General features: G+C 44.6%; 1 protein-coding gene across 2 annotated transcripts in view; it reads left to right on the forward strand.

The window, feature by feature from the left end:
- LOC116362115 (4-aminobutyrate aminotransferase, mitochondrial-like) overlaps positions 1-12,269 on the forward strand; it is a 46,131-nt gene that overhangs the window by 11,065 nt on the left and 22,797 nt on the right. For both annotated transcript variants that reach the window (XM_031816406.1, XM_031816407.1), the window contains 2 exons: positions 11,729-11,778; positions 12,114-12,194. In XM_031816406.1, coding sequence (XP_031672266.1) covers positions 11,729-11,778; positions 12,114-12,194 — 131 coding nt within the window. The remainder of the gene's footprint in view (positions 1-11,728; positions 11,779-12,113; positions 12,195-12,269) is intronic.

A 12,269-nucleotide genomic window follows, 5' to 3' on the forward strand; every position in this document is an offset into this window, starting at 1 on the left:
CTGGGGAAGGGTCTTTATGGTAATAAAGGCCTTTATGGTAATGGCCAGACAGAAGCCACTCCTCAGGAAAAGGCACATGACAGTCCGCTTGGAGTTTGCCAAAAGCCACCTAAAGACTCTCAGACCATGAGAAACAAGATTCTCTGGTCTAATGAAGCCAAGATTGAACTTAGCCTGAATGCCAAGCATCACGTCTGGAGGACACCTGGCATCATCCCTACGGTGAAGCATGGTGGTGGCAGCATCATGCTGTGGGGATGTTTTTCAGCGGCAGGGACTGGGAGACTCGTCAGGATCCAGGGAAAGCTGAACAGAGCAAAATACAGAGAGATCCTTGATGAAAACCTGCTCCAGAGCGCTCAGACTGGGGCAAAGGTTCACCTTCCAACAGGACAACGACCCTAAGCACACAGCCAAGACAATGCAGGACTGGCTTTGGAACAAGTCTCTGAATGTCTTTGTGGCCCAGCCAGAACCCCGACTTGAACCCGATCGAACATCTCTGGAGAGACCTGAAAATAGCTGTGCAGCGACACTCCCCATCCAACCTGACAGAGCTTGAGAGGATGTGCAGAGAAGAATGGGAGAAACTCCCCAAATACAGGTGTGCCAAGCTTGTAGCGTCATACCCAAGAAGACACAAGGTTGTAATCGCTGCCAAAGGTGCTTCAACAAAGTACTGAGTAAAGGGTCTGTAAATATGACATTACATTTTTTAATTTGTAATAAATTAGCAAAAAAAGTTGACCTGTTTTTGCTTTGTCATTATAGGGTATTGTACGTAGATAAAGGATCGGGAAAAAAACAATTTAACCAATTTTAGCATAAGGCTGTAACGTAACAAAATGTGGAAAGGTCAAAAGGTCTGAATACTTCCGAAGTTACTGTATAAACTGCTGCTAGTCATTAGCCAGGAAGCATCGTATTTCAGGCTGGGTCGTGACCTGACAGAGTAGCCATCGCTCTCTGTTCTCTCGATGATAAAGCTTCTAAATACTGGACGCTGCGCTGCACTTCAATGGATTGATAGTGTTTGTGTCCCAAATGGCCCCCTTTTCCATTTATAGTGCACTACTTTTGACCAGAGCTCTATGTGGGGGGAATAGTGAGGCATTTATAGTGCACTACTTTTGACCAGAGCTCTATGTAGGGAATAGGGAGCCATTTATAGTGCACTACTTTAGACCAGAGCTCTATGTAGGGAATAGGGAGGCATTTATAGTGCACTACTTTTGACCAGAGCTCTATGTAGGGAATAGGGAGGCATTTATAGTGCACTACTTTTGACCAGAGCTCTATGTAGGGAATAGGGAGCCATTTATAGTGCACTACTTTAGACCAGAGCTCTATGTAGGGAATAGGGAGGCATTTATAGTGCACTACTTTTGACCAGAGCTCTATGTAGGGAATAGGGAGGCATTTATAGTGCACTACTTTTGACCAGAGTGCTATGTAGAGAATAGGGAGGCATTTATAGAGCACTACTTTAGACCAGAGCTCTATGTAGGGAATAGGGAGGCATTTATAGTGCACTACTTTTGACCAGAGCTCTATGTAGGGAATAGGGAGGCATTTATAGTGCACTACTTTTGACCAGAGTGCTATGTAGAGAATAGGGAGGCATTTATAGAGCACTACTTTAGACCAGAGCTCTATGTAGGGAATAGGGAGGCATTTATAGTGCACTACTTTTGACCAGAGCTCTATGTAGGGAATAGGGAGCCATTTATAGTGCACTACTTTAGACCAGAGCTCTATGTAGGGAATAGGGAGCCATTTATAGTGCACTACATTTTGACCAGAGCTCTATGTAGGGAATAGGGAGCCATTTATAGTGCAATACTTTTAACCAGAGCTCTATGTGGGGAATAGGGAGGCATGTATAGTGCACTACTTTTGACCAGAGCTCTGTGTAGGGAATAGTGCACTACTTTAGACTAGAGCTCTATGTAGGGAATAGGGGGCATGTAGGGCATAGGGGGCATGTAGGGCATAGGGGGCATCTAGGGAATAGGGGGCATGTAGGGAATAGGCGGGCATGTAGGGAATAGGGGGGCATGTAGGGAATAGGGGGGCATGTAGGGAATAGGGGGGCATGTAGGGAATAGGGGGGCATGTAGGGAATAGGGGGGCATGTAGGGAATAGGGGGGCATGTAGGGAATAGGGGGCATGTAGGGCATAGGGGCATGTAGGGCATAGGGGGCATGTAGGGCATAGGGGGCATGTAGGGCGTGTGGAGTGTTTCTAGGACTCTGTCTTATCTGAGACTGAGAGAGAAGCCATCTGTTCAGGGGCTGACTTATTCATGTCCTATCTGGTTTATGAGGATAAGGGTGTCTGTGTGTGTGTGTGTGTGTGTGCGTGTGTGGTTGTGTGTGTGTGGTGTGCGTGCGTGTGTGGTTGTGTGGTGTGCGTGCGTGTGTGTGTGTGCGTGCGAGTGTGTGTGTGTGGTGTGCGTGCGTGCGTGCGTGCGTGTGTGTGTGTGCCAGTGCGTGCGTGCATGTGTGTATGTGTGTGTGTGTGTGCGTACGTGTGTGCGTACGTGTGTGTGTGTGTGCGTACGTGCGTACGTGTGTGCGAGTGCGTGTGTGCGAGTGCGTGCGTACGTGTGTGCGAGTGCGTGTGTGCGTGTGTGTGTGTGTGTGTGTGTGTGCACGGCATATTTGACTGTCCTGATGGATTTCCATGCAGTCATTAATGATGTAAATGTGTGTCTACAGTATGTCTCCTATTAACTTAGAACATTCTACAGTGATGTTATGAAACCTAATGGAACTGTCAGGAAGTGGAGAAAGGACACAATGTAGCTATTCTAGTTGAGAATCTCTCTGAATAGGACTATAATAGAATATAATAGACTAATATGTAAAGGTTCTACCCAGAGAGAAGGTGGACTAATATGTAAAGGTTCTACCCAGAGAGAACGTGGACTAATATTTAAAGGTTCTACCCAGAGAGAAGGTGGACTAATATGTAAAGGTTCTACCCAGAGAGAAGGTGGACTAATATTTAAAGGTTCTACCCAGAGAGAAGTTGGACTAAGATTTAAAGGTTCTACCCAGAGAGAAGGTGGACTAATATGTAAAGGTTCTACCCAGAGAGAAGGTGGACTAAGATTTAAAGGTTCTACCCAGAGAGAAGGTGGACTAAGATTTAAATGTTCTACCCAGAGAGAAGGTAGACTAAGATTTAAAGGTTCTACCCAGAGAGAAAGTGGACTAAGATTGAAAGGTTCTACCCAGAGAGAAAGTGGACTAAGATTGAAAGGTTCTACCCAGAGAGAAAGTGGACTAAGATTGAAAGGTTCTACCCAGAGAGAAGGTGGACTAAGATTTAAAGGTTCTACCCAGAGAGAAGGTGGACTAAGATTTAAAGGTTCTACCCAGAGAGAAGGTGGACTAAGATTTAAAGGTTCTACCCAGAGAGAAGGTGGAATAAGATTTAAATGTTCTACCCAGAGCGAAGGTGGACTAAGATTTAAAGGTTCTACCCAGAGAGAAGGTGGACTATGATTTAAAGGAGATAGATAGTTAACATATAACTAATGGCAACATTGGCTCAATACAGATATCAATAGATGCTGTAGGAGTTAGCAGGTTAAGGACCAGATTACATGCAGTAGGAGTTAGCAGGTTAAAGACCAGATTACATGCAGTAGGAGTTAGCAGGTTAAGGACCAGATTACATGCAGTAGGAGTTAGCAGGTTAAGGACCAGATTACATGCAGTAGGAGTTAGCAGGTTAAGGACCAGATTACATGCAGTAGGAGTTAGCAGGTTAAAGACCAGATTACATGCTGTAGGAGTTAGCAGGTTAAGGACCAGATTACATGCAGTAGGAGTTAGCAGGTTAAAGACCAGATTACATGCAGTAGGAGTTAGCAGGTTAAAGACCAGATTACATGCAGTAGGAGTTAGCAGGTTAAAGACCAGATTACATGCAGTAGGAGTTAGCAGGTTAAAGACCAGATTACATGCAGTAGGAGTTAGCAGGTTAAGGACCAGATTACATGCAGTAGGAGTTAGCAGGTTAAGGACCAGATTACATGCTGTAGGAGTTAGCAGGTTAAGGACCAGATTACATGCAGTAGGAGTTAGCAGGTTAAGGACCAGATTACATGCAGTAGGAGTTAGCAGGTTAAGGACCAGATTACATGCAGTAGGAGTTAGCAGGTTAAAGACCAGATTACATGCTGTAGGAGTTAGCAGGTTAAGGACCAGATTACATGCAGTAGGAGTTAGCAGGTTAAAGACCAGATTACATGCAGTAGGAGTTAGCAGGTTAAAGACCAGATTACATGCAGTAGGAGTTAGCAGGTTAAAGACCAGATTACATGCAGTAGGAGTTAGCAGGTTAAAGACCAGATTACATGCTGTAGGAGTTAGCAGGTTAAGGACCAGATTACATGCAGTAGGAGTTAGCAGGTTAAAGACCAGATTACATGCTGTAGGAGTTAGCAGGTTAAGGACCAGATTACATGCAGTAGGAGTTAGCAGGTTAAAGACCAGATTACATGCAGTAGGAGTTAGCAGGTTAAAGACCAGATTACATGCTGTAGGAGTTAGCAGGTTAAGGACCAGATTACATGCAGTAGGAGTTAGCAGGTTAAAGACCAGATTACATGCTGTAGGAGTTAGCAGGTTAAGGACCAGATTACATGCAGTAGGAGTTAGCAGGTTAAGGACCAGATTCCATGCATATCTCTCTCTCTCTCTCTCTCTCTGTATCTCAATTCAATTCAATTCAATTCAAGGGCTTTATTGGCATGGGAAACATGTGTTAACATTGCCAAAGCAAGTGAGGTAGACAACATACAAAGTGAATATATAAAGTGAAAAACAACAAAAATTTACAGTAAACATTACACATACAGAAGTTTCAAAACAGTAAAGACATTACAAATGTCATATTATATATATATACAGTGTTCTAACAATGTACAAATGGCTAAAGGACACAAGATAAAATAAATAAGCATAAATATGGGTTGTATTTACAATGGTGTTTGTTCTTCACTGGTTGCCCTTTTCTCGTGGCAACAGGTCACAAATCTTGCTGCTGTGATGGCACACTGTGGAATTTCACCCAGTAGATATGGGAGTTTTTCAAAATTGGATTTGTTTTCGAATTCTTTGTGGATCTGTGTAATCTGAGGGAAATATGTCTCTCTAATATGGTCATACATTGGGCAGGAGGTTAGGAAGTGCAGCTCAGTTTCCACCTCATTTTGTGGGCAGTGAGCACATAGCCTGTCTTCTCTTGAGAGCCATGTCTGCCTACGGTGGCCTTTCTCAATAGCAAGGCTATGCTCACTGAGTCTGTACATAGTCAAGGCTTTCCTTAATTTTGGGTCAGTCACAGTGGTCAGGTATTCTGCCGCTGTGTACTCTCTGTGTAGGGCCAAATAGCATTCTAGTTTGCTCTGTTTTTTTGTTAATTCTTTCCAATGTGTTAAGTAGTTATCTTTTTGTTTTCTCATGATTTGGTTGGGTCTAATTGTGCTGCTGTCCTGGGGCTCTGTAGTGTGTGTTTGTGTTTGTGAACAGAGCCCCAGGACCAGCTTGCTTAGGGGACTCTTCTCCAGGTTCATCTCTCTGTAGGTGATGGCTTTGTTATGGAAGGTTTGTGAATCGCTTCCTTTTAGGTGGTTGTAGAATTTAACAGCTCTTTTCTGGATTTTGATAATTAGTGGGTATCGGCCTAATTCTGCTCTGCATGCATTATTTGGTGTTCTACGTTGTACACGGAGGATATTTTTGCAGAATTCTGCGTGCAGAGTCTCAATTTGGTGTTTGTCCCATTTTGTGAAGTCTTGGTTGGTGAGCGGACCCCAGACCTCACAACCATAAAGGGCAATGGGCTCTATGACTGATTCAAGTATTTTTAGCCAAATCCTAATTGGTATGTTGAAATTTATGTTTCTTTTGATGGCATAGAATGCCCTTCTTGCCTTGTCTCTCAGATCGTTCACAGCTTTGTGGAAGTTACCTGTGGTGCTGATGTTTAGGCCAAGGTATGTATAGTTTTTTGTGTGCTCTAGGGCAACAGTGTCTAGATGGAATTTGTATTTGTGGTCCTGGTGACTGGACCTTTTTTGGAACACCATTATTTTGGTCTTACTGAGATTTACTGTCAGGGCCCAGGTCTGACAGAATCTGTGCATAAGATCTAGGTGCTGCTGTAGGCCCTCCTTGGTTGGTGACAGAAGCACCAGATCATCAGCAAACAGCAGACATTTGACTTCGGATTCTAGCAGGGGGAGGCCGGGTGCTGCAGACTTTTCTAGTGCCCTCGCCAATTCGTTGATATATATGTTGAAGAGGGTGGGGCTTAAGCTGCATCCCTGTCTAACCCCACGACCCTGTGTGAAGAAATGTGTGTGTTTTTTGCCAATTTTAACCGCACACTTGTTGTTTGTGTACATGGATTTTATAATGTCGTATGTTTTACCCCCAACACCACTTTCCATCAGTTTGTATAGCAGACCCTCATGCCAGATTGAGTCGAAGGCTTTTTTGAAATCAACAAAGCATGAGAAGACTTTGCCTTTGTTTTGGTTTGTTTGATTGTCAATTAGGGTGTGCAGGGTGAATACATGGTCTGTTGTACGGTAATTTGGTAAAAAGCCAATTTGACATTTGCTCAGTACATTGTTTTCATTGAGGAAATGTACGAGTCTGCTGTTAATAATAATGCAGAGGATTTTCCCAAGGTTACTGTTGACACATATTCCACGGTAGTTATTGGGGTCAAATTTGTCTCCACTTTTGTGGATTGGGGTGATCAGTCCTTGGTTCCAAATATTGGGGAAGATGCCAGAGCTAAGTATGATGTTAAAGAGTTTTAGTATAGCCAATTGGAATTTGTTGTCTGTATATTTGATCATTTCATTGAGGACACCATCAACACCACAGGCCTTTTTGGGTTGGAGGGTTTTTATTTTGTCCTGTAACTCTTTCAATGTAATTGGAGAATCCAGTGGGTTCTGGTAGTCTTTAATAGTTGATTCTAAGATCTGTGTTTGATCATGTATATGTTTTTGCTCTTTATTCTTTGTTATAGAGCCAAAAAGATTGGAGAAGTGGTTTACCCATACATCTCCATTTTGGATAGATAATTCTTCGTGTTGTTGTTTGTTTAGTGTTTTCCAATTTTCCCAGAAGTGGTTAGAGTCTATGGATTCTTCAATTGCATTGAGCTGATTTCTGACATGCTGTTCCTTCTTTTTCCGTAGTGTATTTCTGTATTGTTTTAGTGATTCACCATAGTGAAGGCGTAGACTCAGGTTTTCCGGGTCTCTATGTTTTTGGTTGGACAGGTTTCTCAATTTCTTTCTTAGATTTTTGCATTCTTCATCAAACCATTTGTCATTATTGTTAATTTTCTTCGGTTTTCTATTTGAGATTTTTAGATTTGATAGGGAAGCTGAGAGGTCAAATATACTGTTAAGATTTTCTACTGCCAAGTTTACACCTTCACTATTACAGTGGAACGTTTTACCCAGGAAATTGTCTAAGAGGGATTGAATTTGTTGTTGCCTAATTGTTTTTTGGTAGGATTCCAAACTGCATTCCTTCCATCTATAGCATTTCTTAATGTTACTCAGTTCCTTTGGCTTTGATGCCTCATGATTGAGTATTGCTCTGTTTAAGTAGACTGTGATTTTTCTGTGGTCTGATAGGGGTGTCAGTGGGCTGACTGTGAACACTCTGAGAGACTCTGGGTTGAGGTCAGTGATAAAGTAGTCTACAGTACTACTGCAGTACTATCTCTCTCTCTCTCTCTCTCTGTATCTCTCTCTGTATCTCTCTCTCTCTCTCTCTCTGTATCTCTCTCTCTCTCTCTCTCTCTCTCTCTCTGTATCTCTCTCTGTATCTCTCTCTCTCTGTATCTCTCTCTGTATCTCTCTCTCTCTCTGTATCTCTCTCTGTATCTCTCTCTCTCTCTGTATCTCTCTCTCTCTCTGTATCTCTCTCTGTGTCTCTCTCTCTCTCTCTCTCTCTCTCTCTCTCTCTCAGGGGACTAATGCTGCCATAGTAACACATAGCCCTGGTTGCTAGGGTTACCAGAAGCATGTCCTGATGTAAACTCGCTGTGACAACTCAGCGACAGTTTAATAAGAGGGGAGATGGTGCGTTTAGCACTGAGACACACATAGAGACCCACACACACATACACACACACACACACACACACAGGCACGCACACACACACGCATACACACACAGGCACGCACACACACACACACATACATACACAGACACCCACGCACACACACATACATACACAGACACCCACGCACACACACATACATACACAGACAGCCACAGAGGCCAGGGGTTTGACAGTATTTATTGTTAATATTATCCAATCAGCTTCTCTCTAACAGACTGCATGGAGACAGGTCAATGACTCACCCTGTCACAGGCCACTCACACACAGGACCCTGCCCTTGACCAATGCAATTACATAACCATTTGAAATAAATCATCCCCTTCACTGTCTGAGTTTCCTCTCAAATAATCACAAGACCTGCAATAACCCCCTTCTGTCTCTGTCTCTCAATTTCTCTCTCAATTTCTCTGTCTCTCTCTCTCTCTCTGTCTCTCTCTCTCTCTGTCTCTCAATTTCTCTCTCAATTTCTCTGTCTCTCTCTCTCTCTCTGTCTCTCTCTCTCTCTGTCTCTCAATTTCTCTCTGTCTCTCTCTCAATTTCTCTGTCTCTCAATTTCTCTCTCTCTCTAAATGTCTCTCTGTCTCTCCCTCTCTCTCTTTCTCTCTCTCTCTCTCTCTCTCTGAGGTGTAACAGTAGTCTGGAATACTGAGATAAAGCCATGAGGCAGAGATCACACACACACTGTATTGGACCAGACACACACACAGCCCCGTGGCCATACACCCGGTGCACTTTCCGTCAAAGTACACACACAATCACAACCTTCAAAGAGCAACCATGGTATTACCTGCTTTGCTTCCTCACTCTACACTAAGCTTGAAGTCCTCATGCTAGTATCTGGGTATGAAGCCAGACTGCATGTCATGTTGTATAGTTTTGCTGGCTAAAACAGCTGTCATAGAGAACCACATTCTTTGTGTTAACTGACCTGGGTTCAAACACTATTTTAAATACAATTTATTCGCTTGGTTGCGGTGGCCTGGCTTTAACGGACCAATAGAATGGCTCTAAAATACAAAAACCCCGCCCATCTGGCGCTCCAGGCAGGCTAAAGCGAATTCTAAAAGTATTCTGAAAATATCGAATAGTATTTGAAGCCAGGTGTGTTGGAAAAGTGGTAGGTTGGGATGATGAGGCTCTATAACTTCAGGGCCTGTATCCACACAGTGTCTCAGAGTCAGACTGCTGATCCAGGATCATTAAGAATAACAATATATCGACCAGGGCTCTGTTTCAGGAGGGTATCTGTTCCTGTAGAGGTTACAGGAGGGTATCTGTTCCTGTAGAGGTTTCAGGAGGGTATCTGTTCCTGTAGAGGTTTCAGGAGGGTATCTGTTCCTGTAGAGGTTACAGGAGGGTATCTGTTCCTGTAGGTTTCAGGAGGGTATCTGTTCCTGTAGAGGTTTCAGGAGGGTATCTGTTCCTGTAGAGGTTACAGGAGGGTATCTGTTCCTGTAGAGGTTACAGGAGGGTATCTGTTCCTGTAGAGGTTACAGGAGGGTATCTGTTCCTGTAGAGGTTTCAGGAGGGTATCTGTTCCTGTAGAGGTTTCAGGAGGGTATCTGTTCCTGTAGAGGTTTCAGGAGGGTATCTGTTCCTGTAGAGGTTACAGGAGGGTATCTGTTCCTGTAGGTTTCAGGAGGGTATCTGTTCCTGTAGAGGTTACAGGAGGGTATCTGTTCCTGTAGAGGTTACAGGAGGGTATCTGTTCCTGTAGAGGTTACAGGAGGGTATCTGTTCCTGTAGAGGTTACAGGAGGGTATCTGTTCCTGTAGAGGTTACAGGAGGGTATCTGTTCCTGTAGAGGTTACAGGAGGGTATCTGTTCCTGTAGTGGTTACAGGAGGGTATCTGTTCCTGTAGAGGTTACAGGAGGGTATCTGTTCCTGTAGAGGTTACAGGAGGGTATCTGTTCCTGTAGAGGTTACAGGAGGGTATCTGTTCCTGTAGAGGTTACAGGAGGGTATCTGTTCCTGTAGAGGTTACAGGAGGGTATCTGTTCCTGTAGAGGTTTCAGGAGGGTATCTGTTCCTGTAGAGGTTACAGGAGGGTATCTGTTCCTGTAGAGGTTACAGGAGGGTACAGGAGGGTATCTGTTCCTGTAGAGGTTACAGGAGGGTATCTGTTCCTGTAGAGGTTTCAGGAGGGTATCTGTTCCTGTAGAGGTTACAGGAGGGTATCTGTTCCTGTAGAGGTTACAGGAGGGTATCTGTTCCTGTAGAGGTTACAGGAGGGTATCTGTTCCTGTAGAGGTTACAGGAGGGTATCTGTTCCTGTAGAGGTTACAGGAGGGTATCTGTTCCTGTAGAGGTTACAGGAGGGTATCTGTTCCTGTAGAGGTTACAGGAGGGTATCTGTTCCTGTAGAGGTTACAGGAGGGTATCTGTTCCTGTAGAGGTTTCAGGAGGGTATCTGTTCCTGTAGAGGTTACAGGAGGGTATCTGTTCCTGTAGAGGTTTCAGGAGGGTATCTGTTCCTGTAGAGGTTACAGGAGGGTATCTGTTCCTGTAGAGGTTACAGGAGGGTATCTGTTCCTGTAGAGGTTACAGGAGGGTATCTGTTCCTGTAGAGGTTACAGGAGGGTATCTGTTCCTGTAGAGGTTTCAGGAGGGTATCTGTTCCTGTAGAGGTTTCAGGAGGGTATCTGTTCCTGTAGAGGTTTCAGGAGGGTATCTGTTCCTGTAGAGGTTACAGGAGGGTATCTGTTCCTGTAGAGGTTACAGGAGGTATCTGTTCCTGTAGAGGATTACAGGAGGGTATCTGTTCCTGTAGAGGTTTCAGGAGGGTATCTGTTCCTGTAGAGGTTTCAGGAGGGTATCTGTTCCTGTAGAGGTTACAGGAGGGTATCTGTTCCTGTAGAGGTTACAGGAGGGTATCTGTTCCTGTAGAGGTTACAGGAGGGTATCTGTTCCTGTAGAGGTTACAGGAGGGTATCTGTTCCTGTAGAGGTTACAGGAGGGTATCTGTTCCTGTAGAGGTTACAGGAGGGTATCTGTTCCTGTAGAGGTTACAGGAGGGTATCTGTTCCTGTAGAGGTTACAGGAGGGTATCTGTTCCTGTAGAGGTTACAGGAGGGTATCTGTTCCTGTAGAGGTTACAGGAGGGTATCTGTTCCTGTAGAGGTTACAGGAGGGTATCTGTTCCTGTAGAGGTTACAGGAGGGTATCTGTTCCTGTAGAGGTTACAGGAGGGTATCAGTTCCTGTAGAGGTTTCAGGAGGGTATCTCTCCAGGAACAGAGTTGGAGAGCCCTGAGATCCTAGATCAGCACTTCTACTTTGAGCCTCTTTGTGGATTCTTGCCCTGCTGTCTGAGGGGTTCTCTCTTCTCGTACTGGCCCCTAGTGGTGGGATCTGGAACTGCTATGCAGGTCTTTATATAAGGCTGATTCAAACACTGTAGTGTTTCATGTGCTACATCAGTGGGAATCAGTCTTCTACACTACAATAGTTGGTTAGGTTGTAGCTTGTGTTTGACTCCATTGGGTTCAAATGGTTTAGTTATAATGAAGTGGTGACACGAATTGTAATATTTCTCTTTATTTTCTCTTTCAGGATACAACCATCCCTCACTCATTAAAGTGATGTCCAACCCCAACAATATGGTAGGGAGGGGGGGGGGGGGGGGGGGGGGGGGGGGAGAGGAGAGAGGGGGGGGGAGAGAGGGGGGGGGGGGGGGGAGAGGGGGGGGGGGGGGGGAGAGAGAGGAGAGGGGGGAGGGGGAGGGAGGGGGAGAGAGTGAGAGTCAGACCATGTACTTTCAGGTAGAGATACCTTGCTGCTCTCTATGAGCTCACAGAGAAAGACCCAAACTAAATGGAATCTCTCAGCACTAACTGGTATTGAAAACCAATCAGAAGACATTGGAGTTGAACATCTCTCCTCAGGTTTATCTGACAGTCCTGCTGAGTTCCCCATGTTTACCTCTTTCTCCTCTCAGAGTGCGTTTGTGAACAGGCCAGCTCTTGGGATCATGCCACCAGAGAACTTTCCAGAAAAGCTGGCAGAAAGCCTTCTCTCAGTGAGTGACACACACAACACAACAACACAATACACACAACACTAAACACACACACAACACACACACACAACACTA

Source organism: Oncorhynchus kisutch, unplaced genomic scaffold, assembly GCF_002021735.2.
Source record: "Oncorhynchus kisutch isolate 150728-3 unplaced genomic scaffold, Okis_V2 scaffold788, whole genome shotgun sequence".
Lineage (NCBI taxonomy): Eukaryota > Metazoa > Chordata > Actinopteri > Salmoniformes > Salmonidae > Oncorhynchus > Oncorhynchus kisutch.